Source organism: Hirundo rustica, chromosome 15, assembly GCF_015227805.2.
Source record: "Hirundo rustica isolate bHirRus1 chromosome 15, bHirRus1.pri.v3, whole genome shotgun sequence".
Classification (NCBI taxonomy): Eukaryota; Metazoa; Chordata; class Aves; order Passeriformes; family Hirundinidae; genus Hirundo; species Hirundo rustica.
The window spans coordinates 15,416,137-15,439,289 of NC_053464.1; the positions used below are offsets into that span (position 1 = coordinate 15,416,137).

At 54.1% G+C, this 23,153-nt stretch overlaps 1 protein-coding gene across 3 annotated transcripts in view; it reads left to right on the forward strand.

Moving 5' to 3' along the window:
* The first annotated feature begins 1,259 nt into the window (after positions 1–1,259).
* TRAF7 (TNF receptor associated factor 7) overlaps positions 1,260–23,153 on the forward strand; it is a 28,447-nt gene continuing 6,553 nt past the window's right edge. The window contains exons 1-11 of one of the 3 annotated variants that reach the window (XM_040078885.1): positions 1,260–1,410; positions 10,567–10,685; positions 10,888–10,945; positions 11,985–12,076; positions 16,094–16,210; positions 17,463–17,555; positions 19,225–19,258; positions 20,541–20,724; positions 21,348–21,482; positions 22,534–22,751; positions 22,935–23,008. In XM_040078885.1, coding sequence (XP_039934819.1) covers positions 10,605–10,685; positions 10,888–10,945; positions 11,985–12,076; positions 16,094–16,210; positions 17,463–17,555; positions 19,225–19,258; positions 20,541–20,724; positions 21,348–21,482; positions 22,534–22,751; positions 22,935–23,008 — 1,086 coding nt within the window. In that variant the 5' untranslated portion in view covers positions 1,260–1,410; positions 10,567–10,604. Of the gene's footprint in view, positions 1,411–4,198; positions 4,347–10,566; positions 10,686–10,887; positions 10,946–11,984; positions 12,077–15,701; positions 15,860–16,093; positions 16,211–17,462; positions 17,556–19,224; positions 19,259–20,540; positions 20,725–21,347; positions 21,483–22,533; positions 22,752–22,934; positions 23,009–23,153 lie in introns of those variants that run through there. The other 2 variants (XM_040078886.2, XM_040078887.2) reach the window with 2 other exon arrangements.

A 23,153-nucleotide genomic window follows, 5' to 3' on the forward strand; every position in this document is an offset into this window, starting at 1 on the left:
CCCATCCCCGAAGGGACGGAGCAGCCACGTGGATGTGGCACAACAGTTGGACTTGGGTCTCAAAAGTCTTTTCCAACCCAAAGTCACTCCAAGATTTCAATGAAGGGAGCGGGGCTGAACAAATGCAGCAAATTTTAATGCACTGCAGTTCCACTGGGTAACCACACAGCATTTCCAGTCAGCCTGTGGAGTCAGAGGTCATGCATGGGAACTGTGATAAACAGAAACAAAACCCAGACTTTTCAAAACTTTATTTCACTGTAAGCTACAAAATTTGCTTTATGTAGAAGCCAAGACAGAAATACAGCAGTAAGGCATTTATGATTAAGGCTGGTCTTGAGACTGTGAAAACATTATAGGAGTAACTTGTTATTTTTGAAAAAAGATTTAAATTCTCCATCTACACACTGTAGCACTAGAGTTAAGAGTGTAAATCCCTTCACTTACGCTACTGCACTCACCACCTTGCCAGGATATTCACCTTGAACTAACTCACGCGGAAGACTCAAACTCGGTGAATTCTTTCCTCAAGCCCACTCTGCAGCTGCTTCTTTGTGCGTTAAGAGCCGCCTCGTCGTAGAGCAGGAGCCATTTCCCCACGTGGCTCAGCCCCACTTACCGCAAACACCAGAACAGGGGACACCGCGTTTTACCGGTCCAGAACGCCGGGGACTGCCGCGGATCGGGCACCGAGGCTCCGGGACGCCGCCACCACCGAGTCCCACGTCGCGGCCGGCTCCCGCCGAGCCCTGAGGGGAGAAGGCAACGCGTGAGGGGGAGGAGTCCGACCGACCGCGCAGCCGGGCCGCGGGCACCGCGGACCTCAGCCGTGGCTGCTCAGCAGGGGCTGCGGCCGCCCGCCGCCCTCAGACGAGGTGTCAGAAAGGTGAATGTGGATCATCACCGGCCCGCCCTCGGTAATATCCCCGATACCAGCCCCGCTCCCGCCCGTCCCAACCCGACCCACCCCATCCCGTACCTTCGTCTGGAAAGGACACGCGTGCCCCGCGCTACATCTTTTATGGCCTCTGCGACGCCGCTATTGGTCAGGCTGCTGTGGGCACAGCCAATTGACAGCGGCTGATTGGCCACCGTTCTCCTCCGTGCCAATGGCGACGCGCAGCGCAGCGTGGCCCGAGGCGGCGGTTGCCGCCTTCTGATTGGTCACGGCAGGAGGCCGGGGCGAACCAGTAGCAACAGTGGTTGTAGCATGGAGTGACTGTCTGCGGCGGCTGTTGGGAGTTGTAGTCCGAGCGGCTCGGCGGGGCTGGCAGGAAGCGGCGCACGGGACTACAAGTCCCGAGGAGCGCTGGGCGCGGCTCTTCCGGGCCGGGCGGCAGCGGGGAACAGGCCCGGGCGCGATGTGCCGGGACCGGGCACCGGCGCTGCGGCCGCCGCCGCCGCTGGGAGGTACGGGCGGGCCGTGGGGAGCCGGGCGGGCCGCGCCGGGCGGCTCCGTGAGGGGAGGGGCCGGGCCGGGGGCGCTGGGCCGCGGGCCGGGGAGGTGCCGGCGGAGGCTCCCGGGGCTGCCCCGTGCCCAGTGTCCGCTGTGTCTGGGGGTGCCAGCGGCTCTCTTGGGGCGCTCAGAGGAGCTCGAGCATCATCTGCGCTGTTCCGTCCCCGGTGAATCCCGCCCATGGTTCGCTCACCGCCCCCGCTGCCCTCCCGGTGTGTTCGCCGGGTCTCATCGCAGGCTCTGCTTGGCTTTTTCTGCTGAGTTTTGTGCGTTTCTGCTCCATTCCCTGTCCGACCGCAGCACGTGTTGCTGCTGGTTCTTTCCTGCCCTCCCAGTAAGCTCATTTCCCTGGCCTTTGGGGTCACAATATACAAAATGCGGGATATCTGCGGGTAGGTGTCTGTAGCTGCCCCAGAACATTGGCGGGTCTGGATCAGGCTGTGGATTGCGGATTGTGCCGTCCTCTTCTCATTTCAAACGAGCTCCTGGGCTCTGTCCCGGTGAGAGACCTCAGCCGGTGTGCTGGGAAGGGCAGCGGGGAGGATTTCCCGTGGGTTGCGCTTCCTTTTGAGCTCCGCTGGGGTCAGAGACAGCGACCCTGTGCTGCCGTGGGCTGCCGAGTGTTAAAAGAGCTGCTTTGGCGTGCCCATAACGCGCCAGGTGCACGCTGTTGTCCCTGCCAGGGCGCAGCTGTGTTAAGAACTGTGACCTAGCAGTTGTTGTTTCCACTTTGGCAACGTTGCTCTGCCTTTGTCTCAATCGCAGCACTCTAATTTTGCCTCCCTGTGCGTTTCCCCCCGCAGCGATGTGTTTCCAGCAGTCGGGTTCCTCTTGAGCAGCTGCTGCAATTTGGGCTCAAGAGTTTGTCTGCCAGTGGTTTGAGCTTCCAGCCACAGCGAGGATAGTGGGGCTTGAAGGAGAGGGTTTGGGGATAAGGGATGGTTCCAGAAAGCCCTTGATGAGTGAAAGTAGTGTGAGATCACAGAATCCCAGACTTGTTTAGGTTGGAAAAGACCTCCAAGACCACTGAGTCCATCCTGTGCCTGATCCCAGAGCACTGAGTCCAGGTGTTCCTTGGACACCTGCAGGGATGAGGACTCCAAACCTCCCTGGGCATTCCCTTCCAATTCCTGACAACCCCTTCCAAGAAGAAATTCCTCCTGATGTCCAACCTGCACCTCCCCTGGCAAGGCGAATCCCTAAAATCATGCAGGAGGCTGCAGAGGCAGGTACTGTCTGCAGTCTGCTGGATTCCCTCCTGGTCCTGGGGTCCATGTCTGGAGCAGGGAAGGGACAGGCTGAGTCCACCCAGAAAGCTCCAGCCAGCGCTGGGCTTTGGTTTGTGTGCAGGTGACACTGCCTGGGGCAGGGAACGTTTCACCCCGTGGAAGTGGGAAACCTGAGCCACGGTGGTGTTTGCAGTCAGGGGATGCTGGTACTGCAAACACTCTGACAGGGGTTTTCACATTGATTGGAGTCAAGGAAGGGGAAAAAAAACCCAATAAAACAATCCATAGTTTTTGTGTGGTTTGGTTCCCTGACTCAGGGGATCCCAGGGTGAGCCCTCCTGTGGCAGCACAGCCTCTGACGGCCTAGAGCCACGTGTGAACATCACATGGAAGTTTGTGTCCCCTGCCTGAAGCCAGCCCTTCCCTCCCCCAGGGCTCCACAATCCCGAGGTGCTGCCGGAGCCTCAGGGAACCCTGCAGGCTCTGGATGGTTGCAGGGTGCTGGTGCCAGCTCTGCCCTGCACCTGGGGGTGCTCCCGAGCACTGCCGAGCACTTTGCAGTGGTGTTCAGCCATGGGTCACCTCGAGGGCTGAGCATTCCCCCGTTCCCAGGGACCTTCCAAGCCCTGCTGGCCCTGGGTGTGGGATTTCCTGGAGCGTGACTGTACCTTTCTCACGGGTTATCTCAGCCAAGCCCAGGTGTGCCAGGAGGAGTGCATGGGAGGGGAAATCCTTCCTGGCTTTCAGTTCTCGGATTACGTGACCACGTTCAGTCTGTTGGAACTCTTCCCTGCCGGTTTTTATTCCCTTTGTCCCTTCCCTGCCTGTGCCCCTTTGCCATGGGCATGGTGAGGCACGCACCAGCACGTCCCTGTGCCCGTGGGTCGGATCAGGGGCTGTAGGGACAGCTGGGACCAGGCAGCTGGTTGCTCACAGGGGTACTTGTCACCCTCCTTTGTGCTCAGCTAAGCTAAGATAGCAGCACCCAAATTATCAATCCAGGCTGCTCCTGCTCTGCCTTGAGCACAGCCCGAGCTTGGAGCTTCAGAGTCACCCTCCTGCTGTGTCCTGGGGCTGGAGCAGGGCAGTGCCTGTGCCTGGGAGAGCTGTCCTGGCTGTAGAGTCCCCCAACACCATCAGTGTCTGTGTTTTGGGCTAGTCCTGCTCCCCTGCTCTGCCTTTTTGTGGCTGTTCCTAGTTTAACAGGATTGCCCTGGATCGTCTCTCCAGGCAAAGGGCGCATTGCTATTTGTTATTCAGGATTCTGAATAGTTTGGGAACTATAAAAGAGGATGAGCGACTCAAACTCTGCTTAAAGCAAGCGAAGGACTTTTCTGTCTCCGGAGCTTTCTCGGATCAGGGGAATAAATCCATGTGTGCTACGAGAGGGGTTGTTTTTCCTGCACTGAACTGAACCCGGAGCAGCCGGGGCAAAGCTCGGAGGCAGCGTGGAGATTGGCTGAGCTGTGGGATTTTCCAGCTGGATTTACATATCGCCCACTGCTCCGCATGCCTTTGTGTTTACATCACTGGGGAGCGATCCACACACGCACACACGTAGCGGAAGAGGCACTTTGGCCGAGGAAAAGCCTGTCCACAGCTCAGGAATTGGGCATGGTGGTGGCATCTTGCCGGGCTCTGCCGCTCCGGGATGGCCAAGGGTGAGTTTCCTCCAAGGAGAAGCGTTTGCTCCGGGTGCCGGGTGTCAGGCTGTGGGCAGCATTCCCGGGAAGCTGCTCCCCTCCAGCAGTGAGGGAGGAACTGCTTTCATCCCTCGGTGGAGAGCAGGAGGTACCTGGAGTCCAGCACCAGTTTGGAAGCGGGTACCTGTAGCCTGTCCAGCAGCTGGAGCTCTGTTACGCTGATTTTGGGATCCTTCAGAGTGACCTTTGCGAGGGCGTGGAATGCTTGATTGCAGCAACCCAGCAAGTGTGTGCTGAGGTTGTTCTGGTGGTTCAGAAGTGGGAAATCCTCGGTATTCCTTAGGCAGAGTTGTGAGCACAGAGCACCACTCAGTGTCCCGCTGCCTCCCCGGGAATTCTGAGTCACCCTGGGGGAGAGTTGAGTCCCTGGTGTTTGGGGGTTGTGGGACACTGAGTGGTGCTTCTGTCTCAAAGCTCTCAGTAGATTTGCCGTGGTGGAAGTGTCCACATCCCCTGATTTCTTTTGGAATCAAGGATTTGGCGCTGTTTCTCCCGGGATCACTGATTTGATCGATGAGTGTTGGTGTCTGTGGGTGCCTCCTGCTCATTCTCAGTGGCAAAGCCCAAGGAAGCTGTTCCAAAAAAAAAGAGCAGGTGACTGGAATTTGCTGGAATGTTTTTTGGTTTTTTTTCTGAAGGAGATGATGCATTTCAGCTGGATCCTTGAAGTGTTAAAGTTGCATCCAGAGGGCAGAGAAGAGTGTGTGTCACGAGGTGTCGAAGCTTTGGGGGATGCTGGGGGGAACAGGGGGTGGAGGTGATACTTTGTGCTCTTTGAGTCATGGCTATGGGCTCAGGTTTCCTATGACTTTAATCTGGAAGATTCCTGTAGTGTGATGGGGTGGTTGCAGCTTTCCTGAGGATGCAGTGCAGCCATCCTGAAGGCAAAGCAGTTGGAAAAGGCCTCAGCCATGGCACAGGGATCGGGGAATAAAGGAGAGAGGAGCTTGGATTGCTTTGGGTCTAGCAGGACTCCAGGAGAGCAGGATCCAGGCGAGACAAAGATTCCTCTGCCCTCCATGGAAGAACAGAGGCCAAGTTTCTCCATCCCCCAGGCTTTGCTGCCACCCTGCCATGTCTTCAGGGGTTTTCAGTTGAGTTGCAAGCCCCTCTGTCTGCCAGATTTACAGCAGGGAGACCAACACAGAGCTGAGCCAGCCCACAGGACCCCGTGGGGTCTTGGCAGCCTCTTGTTCTCTGTCAGACACGGCTGAGGAGCACCAGTGAGCCCCAGCTGTGGTGTGAGTGTGAGGGGGACTGTTGTCAGCTTCTGAAGTGTGATATCTTTTTCATCAGGATCTGCCTTGCCCCGAGTTGGCCATTCCCTCCCAAGGAACTGCAGCAGGACTGAGATTTTTGCCTTGGAGGGGAAGGACGTTGTTGGTTTCAGGGCTTGGCTGGGGTTTTATTCTTTTTCCTTCACCAAATCCACAGTTTTACAATGTGATGGTCTCGGAAGGGGTCTGTTCTTTGAGGGAGGATGTGGAAGAGCACAAGCTGTGAGAGGCACAGCACGCTGCTCTGCGGTGGCAGGGCCAACTTTTAAAGCAGCTTTTGATTGTGGGCCTTGTGTGGCAGAGCTGTGGATGTGCCCGTTCCTGCCCAGCAGAGACTGAGGGGGTGCTGAGCCCACACAGGACAATTTTGGTTGCAGGGTCAGAACTGTTGAGACCTGGGCTGCGTAACAGAAATGGTGCTGTAGGTGGATCCTCCCAGGTTACCTGAAATGGAAGTAAAGCTTCAAATGTAGCTTTTATGTCGTGGAACAGCCTCTGTTCCAACTTCTAATTTAATTCTATTTTTCTGGGAAAATTGAGGTGCTTCGTTTCACCAGAGCAATCACTTTTGATCCAGCTGTGGGAACATTTGAAAGTTACAGCTTCAGGTTTTAGCATGGAGTCTTGCAAACGTTCTCCTATCCCAAGGCTTCATTATCCTTTAGGAAAAGCATCACATGAAATGCTCTTCCTTTCTGAACTCCATTTGTTCAAAGGCATGGCAGTGTTCAAACAGCTGTTGAATGTGCTCTCTCAGTCCTGCAGTCAGGGCAAGCGCTGGAAAAAGTAGCAGCAATTAAAAATATCCCTTTTATTTTTATTGATGACGGCTCAGTACAATTATGGTCTCACTGTAAGACACTCTGAAAAGCTGATGTGACTTACAGGAAAAACATATAAACAGTAAAATGACTGTGTCACAGATTTCATCAGTAAGGCTGAGCTTCTCTTCGTGTATTACGTCCTTCCTGCACAGACTGACATCTAAAGAGCGTAAGAAATGTCCTGCTGGGTCAGGTCTTTTAGATTCTACCTCATCTACAACCTCTTTGCCTCCTTCGTTTCGTGGGGTTTTTCCTAAGTTCTCCACCACCAGCTGGCGTTGGCTGCTGAGAGGAGCTGAGTGTCACCTGCAGACGTGGTGATTTCAGCGCTGGCTTTTGTTCACCACTTCACCCTGCAGCTGGAACGAGCTGACTCGGCTCTGGTGCTTGGGAGCCGTGGCCTGGTGTTCCCTGAGCTGAGGAGCGACCAGAGGGGCTCCCCTGCCTGCTTCTCGGCCCTGTCCATCGAGAGGTGTCTGTCTCAGGGATCTGCTGCAGCTCTGCATTCTTCCAGCCCGTGCTGTACAGGTCAGGCCAGATGCTGAGAGTCCTCGTCACCCTGATGAGGTGCTGATGGGCACAGAATAGTTAATTAGCCCCTTAACACCCTGTGCCCTTGGCACCTGCCGGTCTTGTCCTTGTCCCACGCATGCTTTTGTGGGAGTGTTTCCCTGGGGATGTGCCAATGCTCTCCAGGATGTGTAACCCTTCTTCTTGTGAGTGCAGTGTTGTAAGGGGAACAGAGGCTCGTGTCTTACGCCATCGGTACCCAAGCTGTGAGCTAAGGAGGTTCACGTCAGCCAGGGCAGGATCACCCCTGCCTGCCTTTCCCACTGGCAGCACTCCTGCTGTGGGACAATTTGCCAGCCCAGCGGTTTCCTTGGGGCTGAATAACCTCGGAGAGAGCTTCAGTGGGCAGAGAGGGGGAATTACCCAGGCCACTGGTCCTGGTTCTGCCAGCTCTGAGGTGCAGTCACGGGATGATGTGTGGCTTTGGATCTCCCCTCAGCAGTGGGGAGAAGGAGCACTGCTTCCCCCTGCAGCTGCCTCTGGTGGTTGGGTTTTTTCTTGCCTGGATTACTACAGTAGGATTTCAAGGCTTTTTTTCTCACTGAGTCTCAAAAGCCTCGAGTTGATCCCTGCAATGTGCAAATGCTGAAACCTATCCCTGCCCCCCCTCACATCTGGTTATGATCAGCTGTGGGATTTACTGAATTTTGGGTCCCCACAGCTTCCTTTTTCCAGGGGAGACTTCCCCCCCACTTTGTTTACTGTAAAAAACCACCGATTTTGCATGTTAAAAAAATGTAAAAAATTAAGTCCAGGCAAGGAGAATCTGGATCACAGGCTGGGTTCCCAAGAGGGACACATCCCCCAGGCCTGGGAGCACAGGACAGTGTAGCTGGCAGGGTTCAGGTGCCAAGCAAAGGTGCAGAGATCTGGCAGAGATTTTTTGCAAGTGCTGTAGGAATCTGGTATTAATGCTGACACCATCAGCTCTTTTCTGCCTCCTTTTAAATTCTTCGATATCGGTTGGAGAAGGTTCTGTGATGGAAAGGAAGGTGTGAGGAGCTTGTCAGACAGACAGTGCTCTGGAGAGGAGTCTGCTCTGCTGAAATGCTCCTGTCTGTGGTGGATGCAGGGGTTTGTGCTGAAATCAGATATTGCTGTGGCAGCTGGGGTTGTGCAGCCTGGCTGAAATTCCGCTGGACATTTTTTGCATTGCTCGCATTCCTCTGGTCTCTGCTGGGAGCAGACAGGAGCAGGCTCCCTGCTGCTGCTGCAGGTACCTTGCTCAGCCAAGCTGCAGGCACAGGTCAAGCTTAGAAACAGTGAGTGGAAAATCTCTGTATTCCACATTCCCTTCCCCGCTTTGGCTTTCTTGGAGGTTCCCAGGCAGGGATTGATGGGTCACTGCAGGGGCTCAGTGGCTGCAGTCACTGCTCGTGGCACATCTGACCCAACCTTTAATGATATCACAGAGCTCCTCACGCTGTCAGTTTATCCCCATTTTTGTTTTCCCTGTCTCTGAGTGTTTCCCATTGCTTGAGTCTCCATCTGTTCCATCTGAAGGTGATAAACCTGCAAATGAGAGGGAACAAAGCTCTGCCTGAGCCTCCAGACAGCCCACGATCCTCCATCAGGGTGGGCTTCCTCTCTTTCCATCTGGGGGTGATTGTTGGCCCTAAACCCCAAGAGGAATATTTGATACGCAAGGTTCCCTTAACCTTAACTGACATGGCTGATGAAGTGGGAGCAAATCTCTGCTCCTGCCTTTGAGTAGTGCAGGATCCAGGGTGTGTGGGTAGGTGTTGCATGGTTTCGTATCCCTGGGAATTTGAATGTTTCTCTATTTCCACCCAGTGCTGGGAGGAGCAGAGTGCTGAATCCCTTTTCCAGAGGAGAATGGTGAGCCCAGCTATACTGCTAGGTGTAGGGGACCTGTGGAGAGGGAATTTTAGGGGTACACGTGTTATTGGACATGAGATAATGCAGCCTTGAGATGGGAAATCCCAGGGAATGCGGCAGTTTGTGCCATCGCTCATGGAAGTACTTGCTTTGCTTAATTTATGAGCACTGCATCATCTGGAGACCCCAGCTGGAGACCTCTCATCTTCAGCTTTGTGGTTGAAGAGGGGAATCTTCAGCCTTGTGCAGGAGGGGGGAATTTTTGCCCGGAGGAAGCCGAGAGCTCCAGTGGCTCATCCAAGGCTGCCAGAGGGAGAGAGGCTGAGTCAGTGGGGCTCAGATCTCCTGGGGCCAGTGGCCCAAACCCTTTGTCTGCCCTCTCCCATCTCCCAGCCTCCCGGTTCCCTCTGCTCTCTCTGCCCTCAGGAACACGGACAGGAATGAAAGGATCCAGTGGCCAAAGCCAAGCTTCTGTCTTGCTGGAGCCCAGCTTTAAACTCTGCAGGTCTCCCTGATGCTGCAGCACAACTCTGCTTCATTCCTGCTGCTTCTGAGACAGCTCCAGACTCTGTGCTCAGCATCTCCTCAGGGATCTGGCATTTGCAAGCAGCCAGGACAGCGCTGTCACGTGTGTGGAAAACATTATCCAGATCCCTGGTTTTCAGATGGTTTTGGGTTTGGTTTCAGGCTTTCTGTTTGTTTGTTTCTTTCTTCAGAGTTTTGGGGGTTTTTTTTATGATTTTTGCCCATTTTAGTTGTTTCTGAGGGTTTAGACCTGAGCAGCAATCCCCTGCTCAGGATTCTGCTGCTGCAGTTCCTGGCTGCCTGAGAGCTGTCGGATCCAGGGCTGCAGGGAGGTGCTGTGTCAGGCCCTGAGCACAGCCCGGCCGTCACCTTTGCAGCGTTTGCACTGTGTGCGCAGGATGTGCCCAGCCCCGTGTGCCAGGGCTCTCCAGGGAGCTGGGAATGCCTGCACAGATCCCAGGCCACAGCTGCGTGCTGGGAGCCTGTCTCCCCCTGAGCCTCAGTTTCCCTTTCTGTCGAGCGGAGAAATCACAGTGGTGTTTTTATAGAGAGCTTGGAGGTTTGGGACTTGGCACTCTCGGATGAGGGAAAACCAGTTGGTAGAAACACCTGAGACACTCCACCTCCCCAATGCCAGGCTGAGCTCTGTCCTCTCTGAGGGAAACTCCTGCCTGGGCCAGGAGTACCTCTGTGTGATGGCAGAGGAGCTGCAGCTCCTCCCTGAGGGTGTCGTGTCTCTGAAGGAGACTGAGAGCATCTTGTCAGATTTGCTGGGACAGCAGCATAATTGTGCCCTGAAGCAGTATCAGGTTTCAGCAGAGGTTAAAGAAAGCAAATTCCATGTGTTTCTGCAGATTATTACTGTGGGATTCTTGACTTTGCAAACTCGAGCCCAATGAAACGGTGGAGGGAGAGAAACGAGGCTTTCATTAAAAGATAATCATATATTTTAAAAAATGCTGAACACTCACCCAGGAACGATTTGAATGAATCTGACTTTGTCCTCGCCTCTTGCTTCTGAAAATCCAGGTTTATGTGAGTTTAGGTAAACACTTGGGCTTTGTGCTGCAGGAGAGTGTTCTCTGAGCCCAGGAAAATACCCACAGCGAGCCTAACTCCCTTTGTGTCCTTCTCCTTCCACAGAGCAAGCTTCCCATGACTAACAGATGCTGGCCTAGATTATGAGCTCAAACAAGAACGCTCGCTACAATCGTTTCTCCAGTGGCACAACAAACATCACCACTTCTGAAAACACTAACGGGGTAAGGCCACTGCTGGTGGCACAGACGGGGACAGGGCTGCTCCCTCTGCTCGCATCCTTTCTTTCGAAATGGGGTGTTCTCTTGCCACTTCAAATCTCACTATTCACAGATAAAAGCTGGGAATGTGTGTGCAGTATTTCACCAGCTCAGGCAAAGTCTGAAGGCTTTCAGTGCCCTGACATTCATTTTTTCAATGTTTTAGACAAGAATGGAAACAACTTTCGGGCCAGCCTTCTCTGCTGTGACCACCATCACAAAGGGTGAGTATTTCATGTGTACTCTGGGTGATTCCAGGGTGGTTGTTGTTGTTTTACAGATCATAAAGACGTTGGGAGAATCTCTGTGCTCATTAACCAGGGGTTGAGGGGCTGGGTTTGGTGTTACTCAGCCCGAGAGTCCTGACATGATGGAAGTGAGCAGGCACAGGAATTTTCTCTCCTCAGGCAGACTGAGCAGTACCACTGGGACGCCCTTGCTGGAAACAGAGTAGTACAATAGGGTTTGATACTGAGCTCAGCACCAAATCTTATTGATCCCTGTGACAGTCGTCACTGATGCTGAAAATTTCCATCTTCCTTCTGTGCCTGCCTGTGAGTCACTCTGGAGCTTCGGTGAAACCCCGTGGCCATTTTTAGCTCAGACAGGAGGGGATGCAAATGTCCCTGCTCATTTACAATTGCTCCTCAAAGCTCAGCAGGTGAGAGGAGCCTGAGCCCTGGCATGTGGGGTGAATGTAGGAAGAGGCCTGGTTTCATTTTGGAATACAAGTATCGTTCCTTTAATAGAAACAAAAAGTGTTGACACAGATTTTGATAAGGAAATGAACATCTGCTCGAGAAAGATGTTTGGATTACATTTGTCCTGGACTCTGGATGGTTTTGGACCCACGAATATTTACATTCAGACTTTGATACGTATAAGAGTCAGTTACATGATCTCTATACAAATATTTCATATTTAATTTAGCATGGCTCCCCTGTGCCTCAGGGATACCCAGACCTCCCTGGCTTCAGGCAATTTTCATTTGTGACTGAGATATGTGGGAGTATAAAATTTCCTTTTAATAGTATTTTTAACCCGTGGACCTGACAGAATATTATCTGTGCTCTTTTCTGGGCGAGCTCTCAGAGATCAGGGCTGTTCTACCGGTGCTGATACATCCAGTCATGAACCAGCATTGGAGAATCCCCAGTCTTTTCATTTTCTAAAGAACACTCACAGCTACAGAGCCTGTCCCATAGCTTGGAAATGTTTCTGAGGACCCTAAATGCCTTTTTTCTTTTTTAATTCCCTTTAAAGCTGACGGGACCAATACTTTCAAGCAGCACCGTCGGACCCCGTCCTCCTCCAGCACCCTCACCTACTCCCCACGGGACGAGGATGATGGCATGGTAGGTGTTGTCAGGACCCTCCTGACTGGCTTAGCTGATCAGAAGTGAAATGAGAGGTGCCTGGAGCCCCTCTGGACTCCTCTGCCTCCCTCATCATTCTCTGTGTTGCATGTGCCCCAGAGGCAGCACCAGCCTCAGCACTCCTAGCTGCTCCCAAGCTTGGTGCTGTGGGGGATCAGCTCGTTCTGACCTGGGGCTTTAGGCTGGAGCTGCTTTTCACACTGCTTGAAATTGTTATGTGGGAACTACAAGTCCCAGAGCCTCCTTGTGAGGGTGTTCTGGCTCCTGGGACAGCAGGGAGCTCCTCGGGAGGAAGCAGCTCCTGCCAGGGATGGCTGGGCTGTGACTGGGGCCAGGCACTCTCGGTGTTGGATGGATCCCAGCTGGCTCTGCAGTTCTGGCCGTAGAATCCATTCCTATTCCCACCTCCAGATGGGGCCTCTGACCACAGGGAGAGGGTTTGGGACCTGCAGAGTGGGATGTTGGACACTATGGGCTGGGCTTCCCGCACAAACCGTTCCCGTGTCTCCCAATATCTTGGGGGTAAAGCAGTTCCCAATTTTGTATCCAGTTTTCTCACTCGCTTCTGAGTAAGTTCTTTTTGGGGAATTTAGTGATTCAACAGGCTCCAGGGTTAGCTGCTTGGAGAGAAATTAAATTAGCTAAATCCATTAAATCAAGAACAGCAACAGCAAAGCAAGCCTTGATGGAGGGAAGGACAGCTCCGAGGCTGGATCTCCTCTCGTCTCTGGTGCTTCTGCCACATCTCACAACCACAAGCTCTGTTCAGATCTAAACATGTTAGTAGCAAACTCCCAGTAAAGTACTTGTAGACTTAGGTTACAAGACCCAATTTCCAAGCCAGCCATAAATGGATCATTGCTGCTGGAGTTAGTGACTGGGGTCAGCAACAGTGTGGAGCTGCAGCACTTCTTAAAATAAATTTGACACCAGATTGTAAAGAATTTTATTGTCAGCATCCTATAAAGTTCCTTCTGTTGCTCAGAGATCTTGCTGTGTTTTATGTGAGCCCGTGGGGGTTTTGTTTGTTGTTGGTCTTTTTTTCTAACAAGTCCTTTGAAGATCTGCCTGGTGTCCTTGGCAAGTGCAGCTCTCCAGCCCACCACTGACCCCACGAGCTGGGCCAGGGCTCAGGCCACCCCTGGCTGTCAGCACAGACCCTGTGGGCTGAGTGCTGGGCTCACAGTGCCCTTTTCACGAGCTGAGCAGTTCTCACAGGGCCAAGGGGAGGATTCTTCCAGAGGAGGGGATGCTGTGAATATTTCATTTAGCCAGGTGTGATAAAGAAACTCCCTGACTCCTTTGAAAACCCCATTGGCACGAACTGGGGTGTGCAGCCAAGAATGGGGGAGATCTCTGCTGGGAGCCAGCTTCAATCCTCTTGGACAGTCTCAGCCCACTTTCCCTGGAGTGTTAAATATTCTTTAGTAAAAATAGTGAGAGGATTAATGAGTGGTTCAGGAAGCAGCGTGAGGTGCTGACAAACCAGAACGGCCTCAGTCCAGCTCTGCCTGCTGCTCCAGGCAGACTCACTAACCCTCTTAGGAAGCCTCATTTGCTTTGTCAAGAAATAATCTGGGATTTCCCTTCCTCATGACTGAGTTTTCCCTCCTCCAGAAGCTGCCAAGAGCTTCTCAGCCATCAGAGAGACAGTTGGAGACGAGTGGGAGCCCTCCTGTGACCTGCACCACCCCTTCTTCTTTCCTTGTAAAGCTGCTGTTAATGAAACAAAAGCAGAGCAGTGTGTTCTGTGTGCAGGGCAGGGATTACTGAGTGGCTGCTGTCGTCCCTCCTGGACACAGAGCCACAGGTTCCCAGCTTGCTGTGCCTGCGTGGAGCTGGAAGCAGGGCGGTGCTGGAGGCTGCTCCTGTCTCTGAGGTGATGGGAGCTGCAGCTGAAGATTGGAACAGTTGGATGCTGTGGATGGAGGCTGCCTGGCTGTCCAAAGTCTTGTTGTTTACAGGGAGCTTCATCTCTGAGCCACAGGCTGGATTGAATTGCCAGCAAAAAACTCTCCATCTTCCATCAGATGTTTGCGTGCTCCATCCTTGGGCTCTTTGAAGCTGTGCCTGATGTTTAGTGCAGAAATGAGGTCTCTTGAGTTTTATCTTTATTTGCTTGGCAAAACCAAGGCTGCAGGTACCCAGAGGGTCTGGAGCTGCCAGCACGCCCTCTGCCATTCTGTGTTGTCCCCACAGCCCGGGGGAGTGAGGGATCCTTCTCAGCATATCCCCTTCTCTGCTGTGCAGTTAACACCAGCGTTATCCAAACCAGGGCGCAGGGAGCTGAGCCCACAGTCTTACACAAACCTTCCATCTCACACCCCTGCCCCTGGGAGTGCTGCAGTCCCCGTTCTCTGTTGGTGCTGCTCACTGGATGTTGCTGGTGACAAACCTGCCTCCCTGCCTTTGCTGCCCTCATCCCCCTGTCACCTCCAGGGTGGGAACTGTGCACAGTCATCCTGGATATTTTAATACTTTCTGCTGCTAGTGGAGGAAAATAATAAAACGAATGGGTACACATAAAATGGATTTACCTCATTATAACCATTCCTCCTTAAGGTTTATGTATTTAGTCAATAAATATGCTGTCTTTAAGGGAAAGACATTTATGCTTTGGCTTCTAAGCAGATGCAGCATTTCTGAGTTCCTCGGAGCCCGGGATCATAAAAATGAAGCAGCAGAGCAGTGTGAGGAACCATCAGGATCCTGGTCTGCTGCTGTCCTGCAGCCCAGCCGACTGCACCAGGACTGCAGCGTGCTTTGAGGAGAACAGCAGCCTCTGAATCTCATCTTGCAGCTTTCATTGCTGACTTTCCTGCCAGCCCCACTGCCCTCCTGCATTGCCTTTGTCTGTGCTGGGGTCTGATGTCACCCACTTTGAGCCAGGGCAGGCACACAGAATGCAGCTCCCGAGGCTCAGCTGGAACACGAGGAAGAGCGTTTTTCTCACAAGGTGCAGGATAGGAACTCAGCAGAGTCTGCTCTGTGCAGCTTTCCCTGTTCCCTGGGCAGTGCCAGGCCTGATCTGGGCCAGGACTAGGGAGAGTCCCTTTTCCAGTGGGCAGCCAGGGATCTCCAGAGCTCCTTCCAGCCCACACTCCTCAGGACTAGAGACTGCCAGAGGCTCCAGCCAAGCCTTGGAGAGTGCGGCACGTGCAGATGCTCATCCATCATGCCTTGTCTGAAGCTTCTGGCTTCATTCTTCCATTTCTTTGTCAGAGCATCAGTTCTGCTCATTGGAGACCTTTATTCCTCCTCTCTGCACCTTTTCCACTCCACCAGCAGCATCTCTTGCAGAGTAACCCTGCAGTTACACTGGCTCCTCGAATCCAGTCTCCCCATGGTCTGCAGTCTCCGGTGGCACTTTGACACGGAATGGCACCTTGGCTACGTGCTGGTGCTTGATATTCCACCCTCGGAGCCGTGCTGCTGGTTAATATTCCGGCGGCAGCGCTCCCCCAAAGCCAATCCCAAGGCCGCCGTAGGCAGAGGATCTCTCTGGATTGGTGCGCGCGGTGTCCGCTCCGCTCTCCCCTCCCGAGCAGGAAGCGGCAGAGCCGGGCTCACAGAGAATTCAATAGAAGGAAGTCTCCACACTTACGCAAAGAAATTTGGCAGAAGTTAGATAGTGAGTGCAACAACAAGTGCTGCTGCAGAGATTAGAGACGTTGCAGGAGCTGGAGCAGTCTCTGGGGGAGGTTTTCGGAGCTTTCCGTGAAGGATTAATTCTTCCAGACCGTTGCTTTGCGGGTGTGCACGGTAAGTGTGCAGGGAATGCACCTTGGAGCAAGTGGTGTGCTTGGAATTTCGATGTCAGCTCGGCTTAGGGAGTTAAACCCCAGTGATTCCTGTCTCTGGGCACGGTGCAGGGAAGGGCGCACAGCAGCTGGGAGCGGAGCAGCCGAGTGTTGTGGAGGGGGAAAACTGAACCTGAAGGCTTTTCCTGGAGTTTGGGGATTATTTGCACTGACCAGAGGTGCTCTGTGTCCGCAGCCTCCGATCAGCACCCCGCGCCGCTCCGACTCCGCAATCTCCGTCCGCTCCTTGCACTCCGAGTCCAACATGTCCTTGCGCTCCACGTTCTCACTCCATGAGGAAGAGGAGGAGCCAGTAGGTATTTGGGATTGTCTGAAGGAGCAGGATTAGGAAGCTCAGTGTCAAAACAGTAACTTAGTGGACTGTCGTGAGTACACAGAGCTCTCTCACGGGCAGATTTTGTGCCCTGCCTGGCTCGGGCTCCTGCTTTTAACTTTGTTTCCACCACTGACTTTGCTTCCTCATGTACCATTTCCCTGCCTGGAAAGCGAGGACAATGGTGAGGCTTTTCTGCTTCCCAGAAAAACTGTAAGTCTTTGCAAAGTCCTGCGTGATTCCCTGGCCCTGCAGCAGAGCAGGGCGGGTTGCAAGGCTCAGGCTGGTGGGCTGGCCTCAGGCAGCAAGAGAAATTCAATTCCCCATGGATTTGGAGCCCCATCCTCATTCAGGGCTGTGTGGCACCCCACAGACTTGGTTGTAAGCCCTGGGAGGGTGCACGGATTTATCTACATGCTGGGGGAGGATAGTTTTAAACTGAGCTTAGCTTGTGACACAGTAACCAACCCCAAACTGGATGAATTAAAGGTCAGGCAGTGTTCTGCCACTGATCTGGGATAAGAATATGTTTCATATTTAGCAATCCGTGGGGCTGAGTTTGCATTTCTGAGAGCAGCACAGGATGAAAAGACAGAGCAAACTGCAGAGATTGCTTGGAAACGCTCTGAAATGTGAGCGTGGAGAGCCGTGGTGCTCCTGGAGGACGTGCTTGGAGCCCTGGAGAGGCATGGTGCTCTGGGAGGATGGGCTTGGAGCCCTGTGCTGGCTGTCCTAGTTGCTAAACAAAACTGGAGAGATGGGCCCATTGCAGCAGAAACAATGTTGTTTCTGCTTCCTGAGGAGTGAAGGAGCCCTTCCTTCAGAATGCTTCAAAAGCACAAGAGTGTGCCGGCTGCTTTAAAATTGCTCAACTTTTTTGACAACTCTGTGCTCAGGCCAACCAAGGGCTAAGTCCCAGCCAGTGCAGCTCATGCCGTTCTGGTGACTCGAACCATTGGCAAAGAAGGGTCTGTGCACTTTGCTGACAGGTGCTGGTGGCCCCCAGTTTATGATGAGCTGAGGGTCTCCAGCCATTCCCAAGTTCATTCTTCCCCTGCTGGAGCTCAGCAGATCCAGACAGAATTTAATGTTGAGACAATGAAACCCTCGGTGTGCCCCAGGCTCCCTGAGGCTCACCACTGAGGGAGTAGCACATTATTCCTTCTGCAGAGCTGCAGGCTCTTGGTTTGGACTAATCCAGGCTGTCTGTGTCCCTCTGTGTGCCCTGCAGGAGCCCCTGGTGTTTGCAGAGCAGCCGTCCGTGAAGCTGTGCTGCCAGCTGTGCTGCAGTGTGTTTAAGGATCCCGTCATCACAACCTGTGGGGTAAGGCAGGGCTCTCTCAAATACCCTGTGGGAGCCAGAGCCACACTGGACTGTCCCCTCTGTCTCTCCATGGGGACTGTCAAGCAAAACTAGGGCTTGCTTAAAGTGGGGTTGCTTTTCCCAGGGGAGCTGTACTGTCAGCCACCCTGTCCTGGCCATCTTCATTCTCCTTGTGGCTTCCCTGAGGTTGAAAACTCCTCCTGAAGGTCTCTGCAGGAGCTCCTGGGCACCCCAGGAATGGCTGTGCTTCAGTTGTTGAAGGAAGTGTTGCTTATAAAACAAGAATGGCTTGAAGCTTCATTTAGTTAATGTTTGCAAAGGGATTTGAGATCCTCAAATGAAAGGCAGGGGGTATTATGAATATTCTTCAGGATTCCATTTTACTGGGACTTAATAGAAGCTGTATATTATTGCTGCTTCTGTGCTGCTTGTGAAGAAAGATGGCTTTGAGATGCCTCTAATGCTTCTGACGTGCTTCTGATCACCAGGATGGGGCTGTAGCAACAGCAGCAGAGCTCAGGATTGTTTATTGCAGTGAGGGTGCTATTCCCCAAAAAAAAGTGCTAGAAGCTGGTGCAGCTTGGCTGCACCATTCCAGTAAGCAGCTCTGCACAGAGACACTGAGATTTACTGGTTAATGTGGAAAAAAAACCCCAGTGCAGGAAGCAGCCTGGCTTCGTCTGCAGCCCTGCTCTGGCAGCTCTGGAGGGAGCTCGGTGCAGCTGTGCCGGGCAGGAAAAGGCCATGGGAGCAGGGCAGCGGATAACAGCTCCAGAGGGGGACTCACAGCCCTGCCAAGAGCTGGCTCTGTGGCCAGGGAATGTGGCTGAGGAGGCTCCAGGGAATGCACGGGGCAGGATCAGGACCAGTGGAACGCCGCAGCCTTTATGTTCATTAGTGTGTTAGATTGTGTTTGCTACTTTGTCAAGTTAAACTGTCAGAACGGAGAGGGGAGCTATTTAAAGTGCTCAAATTTACAGAGCATTTAATGGGCTTACAAACCAGCTGTTCCATCTGCCTGACAGCAGGACAGGGCAGCTTCTGCTGCCTTAAGAGGGCTCCAGAGGGATGGATGTGCTGGGCTGACTGGGCAAGGACAGGGAGAGGCCAGGCTCCCCCTTCCCTCGAGGGTTCCCAGGGGAATGGGAGGGATGGCATGGGATACAGTGGAGGGTGCAGTAGAGATGCAGATGTGCAGGGTGGGAAAGACTTGGGTGTGTTCAAGAGCAGGCTGGACGGAGCTCTGAGCCCTGGTCTGGTGCAAGGTGTCCCTGCCCATGGGAGGGAGCTGGAACTTGATGATCTCTAAGATCCCTTCCAACCCAAACCATTCCAGGATTCTGTGATCCCATGAATATCAGAGCGTGGCAGAACTTGCCCCTGGCTTTGGCTTCACCACGATCATGGCCTGATCCTGAATGGGGAGAGCATCAAAGCTCCAAACTGTGTGCTCAGTGCTCTCTGGAGCAGGAGCTGTGCTTCACCCTGAGCTGCCTGAGCAAGCAGCTGGGCTTTGCCCTGTGGTGCTGAGCTAAAACAGGCTGAACAGCTGCTGAGGCTCCTGAGCCACAGGCTTTGGTATCTCCCACCTTTCCCATCAGTAGCCACAGGGAATAATTTGCCTGCTCTCGTTTTACGCTGACGCCGCTGTTCCTTTCTCTCTCCGCAGCACACGTTTTGCAGGAGATGTGCCTTAACATCTGGTGAGTACGGAGCTGTTCTTGTGTGATGCAGCCAAAACACTGTTATTTTCTGGTTTGTTTGCTTTCACCTAAAGAGAAGCCTGCAGAAAAAATGTCCAAAGGGCTTAAAACAAGCTGTCAGTCAGATGTGCCACTGCAGCGGTGAGGGGCTGGGGGCTGATGGTACACTCTGGAGCATGGGCGCTGCAGAGAGGGCTGGGCCCTGCTCCTGGGCACAGGATGTTCTCAGATCCTGGAAAATGCAATGGATAATCCCAGGATAATACATCTCTCGCCCAGAGTTGACCCACTGATTTCAAGCTGAAAGCTTTCTGTGGCTGCCTGGATAAAGAACCAGGGGCCACGTTTGGCATCAACCCCTTGTCCCCCATGCCCTCAGTGCCAGGGCTCTGGCCCCTGAGTGAGCCCCACTGAGCTGCTTTAGCTCACCCAGCCCTTCCAGAGCCCTGGGAGAGCCCAAGCCCCTGGCTGCTGGCCTGGGCTAACCAGCTCCTGCTTAGGTTGGACTCTGGCTGCAAAAAAAAGCCTTTTTTTGGCACAGGCCCATGCCCCTCTTGGCAAGCTGTTGTTCAGCACAGAGCCAAGCCATTGGCATTACCAGGACCACAAGCCCTGAAGGGGCTCCCTGGGGAGTCCTGCAAAGCAGCAGCTCTTTTTGCCTTAAGAGTTTTGTGTCCCTCTGCTTTGCATGTTAATCCCCTCACCGAGCTCTGCTGTATCAACGCCAGCCCACAGATCTGTAGCAAAAGGCTTTGCAGTTGCGTTCCCCATGCCTGGAATGTTCCATAAACACCTGGATGTGGCAGAGCTCACAGCGTGAGGAGGTGTTGATCGCTCCAAGGCTTGGGCTTGATGACCTTGGAGGTTTTATCCAACCTAAAGGATTCTGGGTTTCAGTGGTTGCTGGCAGCAGGAGCTGAGCCCAGGCCTGGGTGAGGAGCAGGCTGTGGCTGGGGCATCTGGAGATTTGTGCTCACTGCCTGTGGACACTCACCCTTCAGACAAAGCAGTCTGAACCAGTGTGGGCTTCTTTCATCAGCAGCTCCCTCAAATCATTAAGGATTAACATAAACTGTAACTTTCCCACGCCCCAAGACAAACAAAAGGTAACGGCTTGCAGACCTTGGGTGAATATTCCTGACTTCCCATGGCCACTCACCTGGGAGTTGGCTGGCTTGACGGGGGAAGGCAGAACACCCCAATTTCCACGCAGGGGCTCTCGGAAATGCCCATGCCCCATCTCAGCCCTGGCTGACGGCGTCACCCTTCCCTCCCTTGGCAGAGAAGTGCCCCGTGGACAACGCCAAGCTGACGGTGGTGGTGAACAACATCGCGGTGGCCGAGCAGATCGGGGAGCTCTTCATCCACTGCAAGTACGGCTGCCGGCCCGCCGCCAGCAGCAAGCCCACCGCCTTTGAGGTGGACCCCCGTGGCTGCCCCTTCACCATCAAGCTGAGTGCCAGGAAGTGAGTGCCTGTTCCAGCCTGCAGCCTCTCCAGGGACAGGGCTGTGCCAGCCTGGCCTGCCTGAGCTGCCCCACGGCTCCTGCCAGCGCTGCCCCGCTGGGCCGTGCCAGGGGGTGGCCAGGGTGGCTTCAGGGGACGGTGCAGGTGGAGGCAGATGGGCTGGTGGCAGGGGAAGGACGGTGTTTTCTGCTCCCTGAGTGCAGGGGTGAATTGTGGGAGCAGCCACCTTATCTGGGATGAAACTCCATGGCTGTGGTCAAGTAGAGAACTTGGGATTCTTTTTGTGAGGGGAATTGTCTTGGTTGTATCCTGTGAATTTGGAATCTGTCTCCCTCCCCATCCTAAATGTTTTCCCTGCCTGTTGTTGATGGCTGCCTGAAGGCTCAGCCCATCGGCTGCAGAAGTAGATGTGCCCTGTGAAAATGTGGCCTGTTATTATTACTCTCAATTTTCTGTCTAAATGAGAGTTTAAAGCTGGAATTGCAGTCTCAGAGCAGGAGGCTTTGGATCATCTGGCAGCCTCACAGGGCTGGTGCGCTCCTCTCCTGATGATCTGCGTTGTTGCCATTAATTTTTGCTTGTTGCTGATTTTCCCTGCTTGTTTTGCTTCTCTCCGTGGACAGGGATCATGAGAGCAGCTGCGATTACCGGCCCGTGCGCTGCCCCAACAACCCCAGCTGCCCTCCCCTCCTCAAAATGAACCTGGAGGCTCACCTGAAGGAGTGTGAGCACATCAAGTGTCCCCACTCCAAATACGGGTAAGGAGCTGATGCTTTGGGGTGGGGGAGCTGCACTGAGCTCATGGCTGAGCTGCTTTTTGGCCGCTGCAGCCTTGGGGTGGCCCCGAGGCCTCGGAGCAGCTTTACCCAGTGCTGTGCGTTGGCTGAGGCTGAGCTGGGGGTTACAGGGACTGCAGGAGGCAGCCCCAGAGCCTCTGGGTGGGGACAGGAGGGTCAGGGTGCCTGCTGAGGAGGAGGGTGAGTGCACAGGCAGAGCAGCTGCAGGAGAGTCAGAGCGTGAAGAGAGGGGGATGAGGACAAGAGTAATTTGAGCACCAGGGCGGTGTCTTGCCTAGCAGGCCTTGTCCCAGGGCAAGGAAGTGCTGATTCAGCTCGGAGGGTTCCCTGTCACCCGAGCCCCGGGGCAGCCCCTGCTTGGGTTCACAGAAAGTTCTTCCTGCACGGGCACAGGGCAGTGGTGGAGTCCCCACCCCCGAGGGATTTCGATGCCACGTAGATGTGGCACTTGGGGACATGGGTTAGTGGTGGCTTTGAGGGAATGCGTGGGCTCGATGATCTTAGAGACCTTCTCCAACCTCAGTGACTCTGATTTCATGATCCTAAGCCATGTCTTGGTAGAGGCAGAGCAAGGCAAGTCCTGGCAGAGCAGCCCTGACTCTGTGCCATGCTGCAGGCCAAAGTCAGCATCTGCTGAGGGCAGCTGCAGTTTTTTCCACTGGTTGAGACGGCTCCTGGTGAACACAACAAACTGATGGCACGCTCTGTGTCCTGCCCAAGATCTGCTTTTCCTTGCAACTTCCCAGCCAGACAGTCCAGTTTGGGGCCAATGCCCTGGCTGGAAGAATGGGAGCTGCTTGGCCTCTCATGTCCTGCACTTGCCTCTCCCAGAAGGATCATTAAAATTGGAAAGGACCTCCAGGGTGATCAAGTCCACCCTCTGAAGGATCATGAACCACAGCATCCCTGCTGCTGGCAGGAGGATCAGGACAGCTGGGGCCCCTCACAGGCCTGGAGCTCCCCTGAGGAGCCAGCTGAGCCCTGCTCCAGCCAGCATCTCCCTCCCCTTCAGGTGCACGTTCATAGGAAACCAGGACACCTACGAGACCCACCTGGAGACGTGCAAGTTCGAGGGCCTGAAGGAGTTCCTGCAGCAGACGGACGATCGCTTCCACGAGATGCAGGTGGCAATGGCCCAGAAGGACCAGGAGATCGCCTTCCTGCGCTCCATGCTGGGGAAACTCTCCGAGAAGATCGACCAGCTGGAGAAGAACCTGGAGCTGAAGTTTGGTGAGTGTGCTCCAGATGAGCTCTGTGGTCTGCAGGGACAGGGCAGCTCCTTGGGTGGTGCATTCCGGGGTTGCTTTCCCTGCTGCTTGCAGCAAGGTTGGGTGGCCCTGGGTGCCCTCTGCCTGCTCCCTGGGATGCCATCAGCGGCTCTGCGGTGACTGTGGGCCTGTCCCTCTCTCGCAGATGTGCTGGACGAGAACCAGAGCAAGCTGAGCGAGGACCTGATGGAATTCCGCAGGGACGCCTCCATGCTGAACGTGAGGGCCGCCCTGGGATGGAGTTACCTGGCTCTGCTCCTAGCTGGGCTTCTCCTGCACTGCAGGGAGGCTTTGGGGAGAGGCTTCTGCTCTAAAGCCGGGCCTTTTACAGGGGCATTGTCCCCTCCTCTCTGCCTGCAGAGAG